Source organism: Symsagittifera roscoffensis, chromosome 1, assembly GCF_963678635.1.
Source record: "Symsagittifera roscoffensis chromosome 1, txSymRosc1.1, whole genome shotgun sequence".
NCBI classification, from domain to species: domain Eukaryota; kingdom Metazoa; phylum Xenacoelomorpha; order Acoela; family Convolutidae; genus Symsagittifera; species Symsagittifera roscoffensis.
In genome coordinates, this window is record NC_087062.1 from 4,502,724 (window position 1) to 4,519,385 (window position 16,662).

Genomic DNA, 16,662 nt, shown 5'->3' on the forward strand with positions numbered 1-16,662 from the left:
AAAACAATATTTTTAAATTGACATCTTCTAAAATTGTTTTTTTTCTATTTTCAGTTCGCCTCTGACGAAAAGATCTCAGTCCAAAAATATTATTCTGTCGCACAGCAACAGGCTACAGTGCTGATTTAAACTAACTGGACAAAACAATCAAATTTGAAGAAAGCAAAACGTACTTCTCAATATGGATTGAGAACAAAAATTGCTTAGAATGCTACCAGAAGTTTTGTGATTTAAAGGTTTTGCAAATTTCCTAACCAAATTTATTTTCAAAAGATTGGCTGCTTTTATTAAATCATAAAATGCAGCCATTCTGACTGCTTTTGATAATTCCCAAATTAAACTAAAACTGTCTTTTCCATTGACGAGCAAGATATATCACGGTGAATTTCCCACAGAAGGGTATAATCTTTCCTCTTGAAAAAAAAATTTTCTCCTCTAGGGAAAATATATAATTTGACTATTAAACAAAAATAAGTTTACTTATACAGATTTTTGGAGATTATAACTTCCTAAAATTTTGTTAGACTGAAGTGACTGCCACTGTGATATAACGTGCTCATCAATTGAATTGACAGTCCTAGCATAGTTTGTCTTTAATTAAACACAAAGGGGTTTCAACTTGGTGTTTTCTTTTGGTTCCGGATTTTGCAAAATAAATGCAAACATCAAAATTGAAATTCTAAATTTTTCATTTTTTTTGTTTTTTTTCCGGATAATCTAAATCAGCACTGTGCTCTTGTCTGTTGCATTTAGCAAGCAAATCAAAATAGCAATAGTCTTTCGAGTTTTAGTACTACTGGACTCAAAGAAACGTTTTTGTAAACAATTCATGAGAACTAACGAGTTAAAACGTGAAAAATAATTGAGGTTTTAATACATAAGCGTTTGTCTATCACTGTTAGAGGCTGGCCATCGAGTCAACTTTAAAAAAGCACGTTTAGTTGATATTGAGCCCCAAATTGTAATTAAACGGTGAGTTAACTTTTCTTAGCTTTTTCATCTAATACAGATATCAAACTTAAACTAATCTTGTTTTACCGGCTCGATATCCGTGTTTTATTTTTAGGCAAGTTTCAGTAGTACCACTAAAAGTAATTTTAGTACCGAAAAAATATAAGCTAATCGAGTTTTGGTTGCAAATAGTCTACAAGTTAGACTCGATACTCTAAATTTGCGCAGATTAAAACGCAATTATATTATATGTATACATAGTGTTTCAAATATGTAGCAACAAAATTGCAAAGGTCGGAAGAATTGCGCCGGTCGCGGTCATCTATTCATAAGTCGCGTCGGTCGCAAACAGTATCACTGGCTTCCGCTGGTCACAGACACAGATCAGAGTTTTACTATTGAGGAGATATCGAAGGGCGATCACATAGGTCTCGAAAATTTTTTTTGCGATCTTCCCTAGTCTGCGAAACAACAAAATTTGGTTAAGTAATCCTTATTATAAAACACAACTTTGTTGCGCAATAGCTTAAAAATATAGTTGTCGTTTCTGAGGTTAAAATTTATCCTATTGAGTTTTTTGTTAATCGTTTTTTGTCAGATGTTTTTTATCTTGTACGTGAAAAAGGTAAAACTAGATTTTCGGGGGTTTTATTCCGCGTAAGGTTTTTTATATATAAAAATGTGAAAACTAGGAAATTTCTTTTTTTTTGTAATCTACATTGAATTAACTTTGATATATTTTTTTGAATTCGACGCTACAGAAAACAGAAACTAACAATTTTGTTCCAAGTATATCTTGGAATCCAAATACAATTGAATTAATTTTGAAAAAATCAACCTCCAAAATCATCGGATTGACATCTGCTACTAATTTGTAAAGTTTTTTGTCCAATTTGGGCAGATTTGGAGTTAAAATTTACTTAATTGAGGATCCCATATATTTTTTATTTGTAAGGACTGTTCGCGCATTTTCAATTTTACATATGACAAAACTTTGGAACCCTGCTAGAAAATCTAAGATTTCTTCTCCAAAAAACATTGGACTATTTGTAGATTCGATATCAAATTACTCTCAAAGAAGTTTGTTTGGCAGAAGTTTCTTTCGGCAGCAATCGGCTTTTGTTTGTAAACTGTTGTCTATAACAAATTGCAAAAGAATCTGTTGCTTCGCGCACAGCAATAATTGCCCTTATTTGATGATTTTGGCTGTTTATTCAAACAAAACATTCTATAAAACTATTTTGTATTTTGAGTTTTATATACCACTAGACTTGAAAAAAGTGTCTAATCAGTTCATACGAAAATGTTTGATTCAACTAGCGAGTTACAACATGAAAGCTAAAAGAGATTTTAATACATAAACTTTTAGCCATTTTGACTGTTAGAGCGTTGGCCATCCAGTTAATTTTCAACAAACACGTTCAGTTGAAACCGACCGAAACCAAACTTCTAACAACACTGTGAGTTACCTTTCAAAATAGTTTCCTACTATTTGCATCTAATTTAAATATATACCATACACTGTTCGTGCTTTTCCTGGGTCAAGATCTGCAACATACATCTAAATTTTAAATATCAAAACAAAAAAAAACTCGAACAAAACGAAAAATGATTTTTTAAAATGCTTTTAAGCGCGGATAATGGGTTGTCCGAAAAGGCGCAAAATTTAAGTTTCATGATAAATTTTAAATACTATTTGAAGCATGTTAAAATAAAAGGACAACGGTTGCGGAAATTGCTCCGGTCGTTGCGACCAACTATTCTTTGATCGCGTCTGTTGCGGATAGCTTTATTTGACCTCTACAATCGCGGAAAAATTAAAATTTGATTGTAGCGCTTTGGAAAAAATCAAATTTGGTATCGACAGTCTGGAAATCTGTTAAAAGCTAATCGATGAAAAACTTGAAGCGTGTGACGAAGCTGAGGCTTCTGATGAAATGAAATTTTTGGTAAGCCAAGCTAAGGCACCTGCTAAGAATTTAGTTTTTCGCTCTTTTTTGTGATTTTTTTTCTACATTGAAGCAAATTGTTTAGTAAATCTATCTTTCAAAACATCACTCAAAATTCGTTTGGGTTTTCACTCGGAAATGGCAATATAATGACTCATATGCACATCAAAAGAAATGATAAAGCCTCAAAATTGCGTTAACTTGTCTGTAAAATAGTCCAAAATCAACTTTTCAAACAAAACAATCAAACATCACTGTAACTACACCTTACTTGTTTTCAATTGGCAAGATCATTTTTATTTGTTCAAAAAAACAGTTCACGTTTTCATTTTTGATGAAAATAGTTTTCCAGCTGTTTCAAATTACTACCTTCCTTAAAAAATTTCAATTCAATTTAGGAAATTGCTCATTATCTAAGAAAAATATTTCCTTCTGATCCGTGATTTTTTTTGAGAAACTTTTTGATTATTGTGTTTCTGCTGATGTTTATGGATTTCAAAACTCAAACTTTGCAAGACAAAAGGCCTGGTTTTCACTAAAACCTTTAAAAACAGCCCTGGACTTTTAGACATGTATAAAAAATTCAGGGTAATTCTCGAAAGGCATAGCCACGGTTTTAACTCTAGCCACCCGAGATCTATCGATTTACAACTTTACAATGATTGTGATCGGATCTATTTCTCTTTTGATTGCAGGAAAAAATTGGGAAAAAGATCATCACAGCTATTAATCGAATCGAATTACAGCTCGAATCGTTTTTTCGATAAGTTTTGAAGCTGTCAATTTTCGATTTATTGATACAGTATTCAACTACAAATTATCCTATCTGCAAACATCATCTTCAGAACTGTTGCAAATGGTATTTACGCAGATTTTCAAAAAAACATTTTTTTAGGTCGACCGAATTGATTGTCGAGCTCTCCCCAAGCACGGTTTAGTCCTGTTTTGGACAAATTTTCTGCGCCGCATGCAAAATGTTGAAAAAAGTCCAAAAAAGGCATTTTTAGGCACTTTTTGAAAAATTTTGACCAAAAAATAGCGTTTTTTTGGCGCGCGCTCCCCCCTCAAAACAGTATATATTGGCGCCGAAGATGCCTTTGGAAAAGTTTTAGAGTCGGTCAGCCAAAAATGGATTTCTTAAAAAGTACCAAAGGGCGGACCCTTTGGCTCGGCAGGGGGTCGAATCCCTGATGGGGGGGGGTTCGTCCGCCCTCCTGCCATCCCCTAAATCCGCCCCTGCTCAAATACTAAATAACAAAGCCACTTGGAGTATATAGTTAAGTAATTTATCTCTTATCTGATTTCAATGAAGGGTACTTTCAAAAAATTGCAAACACAAGATCTCCACAGACAAATTCATTTACAAATTCATTCTGCCATTTTTTTGCCTTAAATAACTTAAAAAATTTGCCCTAAAAGTACCTATAACTGCAAAACCGAAACGAGATTTTAAAAATACTATTCGATTTCAAGCTGAAGAGAGCGATAATGTCGGATCGTAGAAACAAAAAATCAAAATCAGATTTTTCAAAACAGTTTGTGTAATGTACATTACAAAAGTTTCTTAGAGCCACGTTTTCAGAACTACAATTTTTCACCTCTTCTTATTTTTTTTTTCAGATGCAGTGTGATCGATTTCTGCTGCAGCCTTTCTTTAGACAAAAAAAAAGATTTACTACAGCGAGCGCTCTTTTCTCTAGATTTTTTTTGGTTTAACATGGAACACTTTATGGAAACCGTAATGATGAAAGATTTTGACACTCAGCTCTCACAAATTTTGTCTAGTAGATATCAAATAGCAAATTTTTTTTTTTTTTAAACTGAAAATTTTATCCTCGGCATGAAACATCAAATTTGAATGTGATAATTTTTATTTTCAAAAATGAAAACGCATAAGGTTTGTCTTAAAGATAAGAAAGCGAAAATTTTTTTGTTAAATTTAATTTTTATACGAATTTTCAAAATTTTTTTTCTTCATAATGTTATAAGGCAAACATGTATTATTTCAAGGAGTATTTTGAAAGTTATTTGTATTTAATTAGCTGGGAATTTGGCATGCTGTTTTGTAACAAATATTTTTTAGCAGGCAAAAGTAAATCCCTAAAACCACTATTATAATAACTGAAGATTTATATTTTGGCTGTTCCCTAAGAAAAAAATGATTTGTACTGCATCATAATTTTTTATCGACAGAGAAGGGCAGAGAATTTTGTGCTAGAAAAGGTTTTTTCCAGTATTTCTGGTTTGAGCCCTGGTCGACATCCACAAAATTTCTAAGTTCAATTTTAAGATAAGAACAAATGCCTTTCAGATTTTTTCACAGTATAGAAAATGCGTACCATGCTTATTTCAAACAGATTGGTTGAACTATGCATTGAATGGCCCAAACAAGCGTGTTCCCCATAGTATGGATTTTTTTTTGTTTATAATTTTCTGTGAATCTGTCAGATCGAGCCATTGAATGATCTGACTGGAATTGGTCGACTTGCATAAAACAATGAAAGTTAAATAAAAACTTATCATAGCAGAAACATCACCAATTGTTTTTTAGTATAAAAACAAACAGAAACTGAAATAAGACTCAATGCACAAACCTTGATAGTTATGCAACGCTTTTTGTACTTCTCAAAGTAGTAAAATACTGAAATACTCAAAGACTTTTCAATCGGAGCAAACAAAAAAGCAACTTGTATCTACACTGCTATTATTTTAGTAACTTCTCCGATTGCTTCTTTATACTTACAATTTCTGGCTTTGGACGTTGTTTCTGATCCAAAAAAGAATGTTTTTTTTTGGTCTCTAACTTTTGCAATTATGCAGGTGTTCGAGTTTGAACTTGTCTTCTCCTTAAAAAAAGAATTCTTTTTAAAATTGTATAATTTTTAAACGCTAATTTTCAACCAGTCAATTCGGGTAAATATTTTATGTTTTCGTTTGTAAACACATTATAAAAAGCTTACACTAACAAATGATGTCCTAACTTAGTGACGTTCTCATAGAAGTTTCAATTTTATAGGATTTTTTTTACTGTACTAAGTTGATTTTTATTATGAATTAATCCTTATATAAAACTTACTGATTGTACACGGAGTGTCAAAAAACTAATTTTTAATACTATTTTTTTTCTATACCGTTCCAAGTTTTTAACTTCAGCCAGCTGTTTAAACAAAACTTTATAGGAAAAGATTGCATAACTGGAGACATAGCAACTATTTACGTTAATATCAATTTCTAATTGTATCAGGGTAATCATAAGCAAAATATAAAAGATTCGTTTGTTTTCCAATTTATTCGTTTTTTGTAAGAAACGGAGAAAAGAACACTAAAGCTCGTGTCAGCCCGGATTGTTCTCAACAATTGTTTATTAGGAAAAACTGCCTGTCATGTGTTTTTTTACATTGAAAAACAACGTACTCTGCTGCTTTCATATAATTTTTTCTACGATTTTGAATGGTACGGAGCTGTACGATGAGTTTTCTCCATAGTATGAAAAATAAAATTATAACTATGCTGTAAAAACTACACTTACATAAAAACCAAAAAATATATATAGAAAAATTTTCAAACTTTTTTCCGGAGCCAGTGTTAATCGTCAACATTTTTAATAGAAGTTTTCACTTTGAACCAAGCTTTAGTTGCTTGCCATCATGTTATTTGAAGTTTTTGTAATTTTTTTTGGAATGGCAGTTTTTTTTGGAAAAATTTTGATTAAAGATTTTGACTCTCAGCTCTAGTAAATTGTACCCAGTAAAAGATATCAAATAGCAGATTTTTGTTTGCTTTCTTGTATTAGAACAAATTATCTTGTGGAAAAAATTGGCATTCAGAGAAAAAAATCTCTGAGCGCGCAATTTCTATTTTTATTAGCTTTTAGCTAACCAAATTAAGTAAAAATTTTTTCAGTAATCAGCATTACTATATAGAGGTTAGGAGACCTTTATGATATTTTTTCACTACTTAAACAATTTTTTTTTTGTATAAGAATGTAAAATGACGAAAAGTTCCAAGAAAAAGCAATTTTCGACAAAAAGCAGTTTTTTCAATATGCATGGTTGGTTTAGTTTGGTAATAGCAGGAATGCCTCTGGAAAATTATTTTGAAGAAATTTGTCGAAAAAAACATCCCTCAAAAAAATCAAAAAAAATGCTTATCTGATGTTCTGCAAACTTACTGTTGTTTTCTTAGAAAAAAAAAGATTATCTGATGTTGTCCAAATTTATTGTTTTTTTAAAAGAAAACATGAGTTTTGTTACTGTTTTATCGTAATTTGATAAGTTTCGACGTTCAAAAAAGTTGCTTAATTTTTGTTCCTTGGGTTTTTGGCAATCGAAGTTATAACTTTGAACAAATTTTTTCTTACCTCATTGAATGTATCGGTTTCCTTGCTCAAATTTCAATAATTTTTTATCCCCATTTTATAAAATTCTGATTGTAAAGTTCATTTGTGCCTTTATTGTGATGCTGGAAGCGTTACGCCAATTATCAAAGCGTGGCAAATTCTCCCGCACTACAAAAATGTTCCCAATTTTTGAGGCAAGTTAGTCGACTGTTTTTACTTTGTAATCTTTAAGTGTTACATACTTGACGTTGATGTTGTCCCAACATGCTTTCGTTACCAAAAACTATGCTGTTATTATTAGTTAAATCTCAAATGTCAATGTACTGATCGCTCACGGCGTAATGTTCTATCGGCACTGAAAAACTTCAGATTGACGTCAATTTAACTCGATTTTATACAGATAAAAAATAATCAGTTTAGAATTGATTTCAGGTAGCCCAGTTGCTTAAGTAAATTTATGTAGAATGAATCTAAACGGGTTCGAACTATAGTAAAAAAAAAAAAATTTTTTGCCTAAAAGACGATTTCGAATCATTTTGGATGAATTTTCACAATATTCAAAAACCTAACAAATTTGACTCAATTTAACTGTTGCTTTGGTTTCAAAACTTGAGCTTACAGTTTTTGTACTCAAGAAAGCATTTCAGAAGAGCTACAGAGAGCTAGAGTTATTCGAAGTCCATTTTGTAAGGGGAAACTTTTGATTTTAAGTTAACGCTTTCTAAAATTTGCAATTCTATGGGTTCCCCCGCGGTGATGAAAAGTAACGTCATACAAAAAGCCTTCAAAATTGATTTTTTTGGATAAGCAATCGAGATTATAATTGAAATTTACTGTTCTTTTTCGGTGCAGAAAAATTCTTATTATTTTTTCTCGTAATTTATTTTCAGGCCTAACATCAACACGAAAAGTCAATTGAAAGGCATACGTTATATTTTTGATTCCATTTTTTTTACTGTTTGATAGTCGAGAAATCTAAATAAAATCTGTATAAATTTTTTATCAAAAGCAGATATACAAAACTGGATAAAAACGTAAATTGATTTTGAGAATTGATTGAAATTGGAATCGATTGATATTGATACTTAATGTATTTCCTAATTTCAGAAAAATTGATTATAAACTGATTCAAATCAATTTTTGCACATATTGCTATATTGCTTATATAGAATCCCGTGCAATTTGTTCCTTTTAGTACAGGTAGGTAATTTTACTTGATCCGAACGGTAGTAAAACGGAGTGTAGCCAGTATTTAGACAGCCGCGTATTCATACTCGTCAGTATTTAGACAAATACTGTATGAACCAATCAGAATCGAGAAAAGACATAAATAATCCAAAATAAACAATAATTATTTATTAATTTCTTCCTTGGCTCAATTCTGATTGGTTGAAACAGTAGTTGTCTAAATACTGACCAGTCTGAATACGCGGTTGTCTGAATACTGATATGTAACCTAGTAAAACATTGCGCAGACAAAATGCATAGAGACTTTTTTGTGGTCCCGCTATCCAAAACTGTACGGGTTCCTAAGGAAATACTCAGCAATTAGTTAGCTTTCTAGAAAAAAAAACACATTACATATAGAGTGTGTTTTGAAAAACAACAACATATAATTGTTTCAGAAAAATACTCTGATTTTCAAATGGTGACAGACAGAATTCAAAGATCGACTAGAAAATATATCCAAGAGTCCTTCAACATCCTCAGTGATCTTGATCCTCATTTTTAGTCCAAGAAATGGATAACGAATTAACCATCTACAGAGGTGACCTTGAATCGCATCCGAAGACTGTTCAATATGAAGAAAACAACACTTCACTCAAGCGTAAAATTGCTAGAGCGTTTAGAGAAGAGATTCCACCTGAAAGTTTGTATGAGGTGACGGAACCCTCTGACAACACGGTTTCTGTCGTTCCCGTTTCCCTGCTATCACCCGGTAGGACCTATCTTTGGCCCTACACAGAAAAATGGCATGACAAGCTTTTGCTTCAAAATGCTCTTTTTTCATCGAATGCAGCCTACCAAAATGAACCATTAAAGTATTTACAAGGACAAGAAAATAGACAATTTCACGAAATAACAAAGATAATTGCAGTAAATATAAGGCTCGGCAAGCAAGTAGCTTCATTATTCCTGGCATCACGGGGATTAAAAAATACCCTAATAGTGGCATTTAGAGGTACAAGTTCGAAAGAAGATGTGCAATCCGACATCGAGATCGGATTTTCAACTGATAACAGACTTCAAGGACAAATTCATGGCGGATTTTTAAGTCGAGCTCAAGAAGTCGCAGAGTCACTCGGAGTAATATTGAATATTGCCAAAGACAACAACGCGCGCCAGATTCTCACTTGTGGGCACTCTCTTGGGGGAGCAGTCTCATCATTGGTACACATGTTCCTGCTGTTTGAGCTTCATAATTCTGAACAGAACGATATCAACATTTCGAAGGAGAATGTTATCAACATAACATTTGGAGCACCAATGGTGGGTGACAGAGTGTTTGCCAACTCTGTCCGTGAAAGAGGCTTCACAGAGAACATTTTTCAGTTTGCTTCTGCCTGGGATGTAGTTCCTGTCATCCTTTCTTTCGGTCATTTCAAGGAGTTCTTACGAAATGCTCCTGCAAGAACATGCAAGGAAAAAGTCTTAAAAGCGCTCGGAGTTATAGGCAGTCTTTTCTTCAAAATCAGACCTACGGAAACCACGAAACTCTGCCTGGTGGTTCTGGGACTCGAAACCGAAGCGGATAAAATTAAGAATGCATTGGTCGTTCTGAAAAGTTGCAAAACAACTCTGCAAAGAAGTTTCGACGAATCGCATTACGTGCCAATTGGAAATTACCTTCGTATCCGAGAAAAGGAAATAACTCCTGTGGGCAACAATGAAAAAATCATAGAGCTGTTGCTAAAAGAAGCTCTGCAATCTGAAGACGTGAGTATTTCTGAACTACAACAGGGACATTTGCTCAAAAGTTACTTCAATTGCATCAAAAATATAAAGGAGTTCGTCACATGTGACAAAAATGATAAAATCTTATTGGATAAGACTACGGTAATGAACTTCGTAGCAGATGATGGCTTGAGCTATACTTTTGACAAGGCTTGCTCCTTCACTTGTGGGTATGTTTACTGTTCAAAGCCTCTGTTCTTGAACAATAAGACTGTGAAACTTTGTCTGGGCTGTAAAGACGACCCTCAGATGTCGGAACATGTTTTCCACACGACATGCTGGGAGCATTTACACAAGGAAAACGACCCCAATAGAGGAAACCACGAATGCACAACGATAAATTCGGATGATTTAGGAAACATAGATGGTCAGGAGAACTTCTTTTATGACGAAAGTAAGTTCATAAAATCTTTGAAATTATACTTTTCAACTTTTATCGTCGCAGGAAATCAAATATACTGGGGTCCAACGTTTCACAGGAAACTTGTAAGAGCTGTTGGCGACTTTGACAATTCTTTAAATGATCGGAATGTTCTGGGACTCTATGAAGAAAAGACATGTACTGATCAACATGTTCTGATCAACAAAACGGAGAATCAACCAAACAATGCATTCCAAAACGGCTTGAAACTTGAAAGTTTGACAATCAAAGTTACAAATTTCATTTCTAAAGTGAAAAGGCAGGAAATTATCACTGAGAAGTCTATCGCATTATCAACTTTATTTTGCTACAACTCGATATGTGATCTTACAAGTTTTTACAAAGGAAAAATTAACAAAACGGCATATGCTAAATATTTGACCGAGAACTTTGCAGCAAGTCTAAGTTCCGCATTCTTCAGTTGGGGGGCGGAGTGTATCAGTACCCAGATACCGTTTCAAGTCGCATACCCTCATCATACACCATGGTTTTCTTACACTGTTTCCGCTTTTGGAATTCCATGCGGGTTCCTTGGCGGAGTTATGGGCTACGTGTGGTTAAAAAAAATCTCCGCACGTGCCGGTTGGATCAAAACGGAAGAAGACAAAATGAAAGCAGACATTATAGCTGACGCTCTGAACTTCTTGGATGTTCCACTATCCAACAACGATTTTCGTAAGCTGACTAAAAGTGACGTCACAAAATGCGCCAAAAAGAAAAGTCTCTTTTATTACTCCGCTGCAAGTTCACCAGGAGCAACCGAGGAAGAAAGAAATCAGAATGAAGTTTTGAGGCAAATGGTTCAATTGTCTCAAAAGATTCTGATTAAGTTCTGCCAGGATTCGCAAGTGCTGAGTAATTGTGTGATAAAACTCGTACAACCGAAATCAATGTTGCGCGAAGATTTTCAGGTGCACAAGATGAAGGAAAAACTCGACAAATTAAACAAGTATTGGGAAAAAATCGGCTCTAATAGAGTCATACAACTTGCAGCAACCCAAAATTGAAAAAAAGAGCGGCTAAAATGTGACGAAGTAAGTATAGTACATTAAATAACTGCACCATCTAAATATCACTACTAAATACGCTTGATGCTTTTGTACATATCTTTTCAATAAACAGCTTTTAAAATTATCGAAAGTAGCTCGTTTTAAATAAAATTATCAATGTGATAACTAAGAAACACATAATCATAATGATATTTTACATTCAATGCATTTAATACATTCAAGTATACATTCAAAAAACTACTTGTATCAGGGCGATGACCTGAATGTTCCGACCGCCATTAAACATCTATGGAGGAGTGCTCAATTTAAAAGAAAACGATGAAATTTTCAAAAAAAAATAAATTAAAAAATTTAACTTGAAATAATATTTTTTATTTCAAATCATCCCTCACGCGCTATTCAAAGAATAGAGTAACTTTTTGAACATTGAAGAAAGCAATAATGAGAACAAAAAGAATGACTGAATTCAATTTGCAACGATTTATTAACCGTAGTAAGTTGCTGCTTATGCGTTAATACACAAAAAAAAAAAAATACATCGCACGTTAATTGTCTCAGATTGGCCAAACTGGCAATATTTAAAACGCCTTAATTTTTCGAACAAAAATTACAGGTAAAGCATTTTTTAAAATAGAGCTCAAGATGCCTTTCAGATGGTGAAAAAACTTTATGAGCACAACTATCCGACATTTTTTTTGAAAAAAATTGAAACGATATCTATTCCCTTTGAATATCACTCTAAACTTTGTTTGATGCTAATCTAAATGTTTTTTTGAACAAGAGTTTTTAACACTATGTAGAAATTCAAAAACATTAATAGCAATGGAATGTTTCAGAAATACTTCACCATACTGGCGCTTCACATAGAATCCAGGTATAAATGTTCCAAAGTTTAACTGGATTCCACAGAACTTCTGTGTATTCCTGTGCATAAAGCACAAACATTAGTTAGGTCGGCACAATAGTTTTGTCGCGGACTCCGAAAGGAGCGAATAAATGGTTCTTCTAGATTCGACAAGTGTATGTTTTTATACACACACACATGTGTATATATATATATAAGTATATATATAAATGGATTACGGACTATACAAGCGGATTGCGCAAGTGGAAGCATATTCCTCAAATGAAAGCCGAGTCGCAAATCGTATTGTAAAAAAAACAATACGTCGAGTCGCAAATCGTATAGTAAAAAAAATATCTCGTGATGGAATTTGACTACTTAAGTTGAGGTTATCTAGACAAGAGCGCTAGCCACTAGCCCCCTTGACGTGAGCAGAATAATTAGCTACCTAAAAAAAACCCTGGCCTAGAAAGTGTTCTCAGTCAGATTTGAAATAATCTTTTTCAGATCTAAATTTTGGATCTGAAATGATGTGCAAGGTAAGAACAACGCTTGAATATAAAAAACAATAATTTATTTTGGATCAAATTTCAGATCTGAAGTTTCTTTTTTGTGGTTATTTCTGGTCTGCCATGTTTTATTCTGCTTTCTTGACTTTTAGGTAATTCTATACTATATAAGGTACATAGCGAAGTCGACTATCGGAGAATGCTGAAATAAGTTTTCCCTAACATGAGATAAGCCTTGGAAAAACCACAAAATATGATCCAACATTGTTTAAAAGAAACGGTTTATATAATTAATTAGATTTTTTTAAAAAAATTTAAGAAAAGGTTTGTCTAATCTAATTTCAGATTCTAAGTTTTGTGTTTCATTGTTATTTCATATCTGACTTTTTTGAAATTCTTTTTAAAGATTTGAATTAACGAAATTCAGATCTGAGGTTCAGCATATGTACAAGAAAAAAAATCAAATCTTGTATCGAAAACCCACTAAGTACGTGAAGTAACAATTGTTTAAAAAGTGTTCATTTGCATTGTGTAGTTGCGAATATTGTTTATACTCAAAGCACGTATAGTCAAGGTTTATCTCATATTGGTTAAGCGGTGAACTGTTCTTATGTTATTGTTCCGACTTTCGATACGAAAGTAACGGAATATTTGTGCTCGGGGTGGGTTTTTTTTATTTCAGACAATTTTCGACTTTTTAACTAGCCATTTTTGACAAAATTTTTTTAATATCATTCGAAATGTATTGTTGTCCTGAGCTCAAACTTCAAAAGATATTTCACCCGTGATCATTTTTCGTAAAGTTATGGGGGTTTAAATATTGCCATTTTGGGACAATTAACGCGCGATATATTAACGCGTAAGCGGAGAGTTAATCCGTCTTAGAAATCGTTCCCAATTGGTTTAACGACGCTTATTTGCCATAATTGATTTGTTAAAAGTAGCAAAATCTATCCTTTTGTACTTTATTTGGCGTGTGGGGGGATGATTTTCATTTAAAAAATTTTTAATTTTAGAAAAAAAAATTCTTTTTGTTTTATTACTTTTAATTTTTAATGTTATTACTGCTCCATAAACCTTAATAGTCAGTCGGAACATTCAGGGCTTCGCCCTGATACGAGCAGTCTTGTTTTTCTTCTAAAATTGCTTTTTTTCTATGGTTGGGTTAGACATACATCATTTGAAAAATTGTTGCCAGCTCATAAACAATAGTTTTTATCCAACTTCACCTTGGATGAATTTTCAGTAACAGTAATTTCAATTGTATAATTAATTCTATATGCTAAGAATAAAACATTAGACGGTGATGAGGAAATTTCAAGCCCCTTGCACAACAAAGCATATTCTTTAGGTGGCTTCAATAAGTAAAGGTCGAAGTTGTTCTCAGTTCTGTAAAAAAAGTGTCAACCGATGCTAGAGAACAAAATACAAAAAAATATATGACAGATGACAGCTCATAGATTGGAGCTCTGGAGTTTTGAGTTGACCTGAAATATTAATTTCTGTTCTTATACTTTTTTTAAAAAATATTTGAAATCTTTATGAAAAAAAAACGTGAGTTTTGCAAAATAAAAAAGCATTTTAAACAGCTTTTCGAATGTTGCTTCTTCACCATCTCTTAGAGTCTTACTATAAGCTCAATATTAATGCAAATGGTTAAAGTCAAGGACATGATGATTTATAAGAAGAACCGATTCAAGATCTTTGCTTTATGACATCCGTTTCTACTGACTAACCTTAACGTGGATTTCTCTGTAAAATTCTCATAAGGAAAAAACTAAGATGTCATTCTTTCAAAACACAAATCATTATGGAAGAGGAAAGCTATTTTTTTAAATTAAACAACAGCATAGTTTTGTGGAAAATAACATTAAAGAAATTGGATCAATCGCACAATCCCTCCCAACTGATAGCGGGGGTATAAAACACTGGTTTTTCAGATAATGACATCCAAGGAAAATAGAAACAAATTGATCTAATCAATCAAAATAATCTACAGATACTAAATTATGATTAATTTTTTACTCTATTAACAGGTTAAAATAGTTTTTCTGCATAAAAAATTCTCTTGCAGTAAATTTAGCGCGGTTGATCCTATAAATTATTCGCGTCGACAAAAAATTTACTTCAAGAAAGATTATTTATTTTCTGTAAAACATTATCTGCTCAATTCTCAATAAAATGCATACTTATTACAATTTAACTAGACGTTGAAGAACCCGCATTTTTTTTGAATCTGTAAAAATCTTAATGCAATTACCAACAATATCTATCATCGCGAGACTTAGGTTCTTTTCACTTGGGAACTTAAAATCTTGGAGGATAAACTTTATAATGAGAACATGACTGTTCGTACAAGGGCAAAACCCTGAATGATCCGACTGCTTTTACAAGAATTATTGACAAACTATGAATTTGAGGCTGATAATACCAAATTTTAAGCGTCAAAATTCGAGATGTGTAAAGAATCATTGCGCTCAATTAGCTTGCCTTAATTGCAACTCAACGTTTAAGTCAACGTTTATTAACTCGTGCTATTTGAACCAGTCTGATTTATTCATCGCTAAGCCTCAAATCGCAATACCACGCCAAAATATCACCCTTCGGTATTTGTCGCTATAAAAAGCCCCTAAGCTGCGTCTTCAGAGTGATTTTATGGTGATTTTGCGAAGTCGTGGCCTTTCCTTTCGATTTTCTCCTTTGGTGAGAGCTGCGTTGGAGAAGATAAGTTCAAAATTGAGACTCAAACTGGATACGCAAAAAGAAGACAATTTTAAAACGCATTGGCGAGCACAAAGTTAAGACAAGACTGCTCGACTCAGGGCGAAGCCCTGAAAGTTCCGACTGCCTTTTAACGTTTATGAAGCAGCAATAACATAAACAACATAAAAAAAAATTAAATGAAAAAAAAATTTCTAAAATTTGAAAATTTTTCTAAAAAAATCATCCCCCCAAACGCCATATAAAATACAAAACAATAGATTTCGCTCCTTGTAACAAATCAGTTATGGCAAATAAGCTTCTTTCAACCAATTTGGAACGATTTCTAAGACGGATTAAATCTCCGCTTACGCGTTAATAGCGCGAATTAGATCGCGCGTTAGTTGTCCCAAATTGGTCAAAATGGCCAAAATGGCAATATTTAAACCCTCATAACTTTACGAAAAATAATCACAGGTGAAATATCTTTTCAAACTTAAGCTCAGGACAACAAAAGTTTTCGAATGATATTTTAAAAATTTCCGTCAAAAATAGCTAGTTAAAAAGCCGAAATTTGTCTGAAGAAAAAAAGCCCATCCCGAGCACAAATATTCCGTTATTTTCGCATCGAAAATCGGAACAACAAGACTGCTCGTATCTGTATTCCATGTTATTACTGTCTATGCAGCAGTAATAACATGGAAAATTTAAATGTAACACAGTAAAATTGATTTTTTTTTCTAAAAAGTCTGAGATTTTTTGTGAAAACATCCCCCCACATGCCATATAAGTACAAAGTGATGGATTTTGCTCCTATTAACAAATTAATTATGGCAAATAGCTTCTTTCAACCAATTTGGAACGATTTCTAAGACGGATTAACTCTCCGCTTACGCGTTAATAGCGCAAAATATATCGCGCGTTAATTGTCCCAAATTGGCCGAAATGGCAATTTTTAAACCCCCGTAACTTTATGAAAAATGA

The 16,662-nt window shown here is 33.0% G+C and overlaps 1 protein-coding gene across 3 annotated transcripts; it reads left to right on the plus strand.

Moving 5' to 3' along the window:
- Positions 1–811: 811 nt before the first annotated feature.
- LOC134857043 (uncharacterized) lies at positions 812–11,931 on the plus strand. 3 transcript variants are annotated; one of them, XM_063873379.1, is made up of 2 exons: positions 812–972; positions 8,865–11,931. In XM_063873379.1, exon 2 carries the CDS (start codon positions 8,980–8,982, stop codon positions 11,620–11,622), a length of 2,643 nt encoding a protein of 880 aa, XP_063729449.1. In that variant the 5' UTR covers positions 812–972; positions 8,865–8,979; the 3' UTR covers positions 11,623–11,931. The 3 variants fall into 3 exon arrangements, with proteins under 3 accessions (XP_063729449.1, XP_063729451.1, XP_063729452.1); XM_063873381.1 differs by lacking the exon at positions 812–972 and adding an exon at positions 2,265–2,411; XM_063873382.1 differs by lacking the exon at positions 812–972 and adding an exon at positions 2,265–2,411 and having other exon boundaries at positions 8,972–11,931.
- Positions 11,932–16,662: the final 4,731 nt, after the last annotated feature.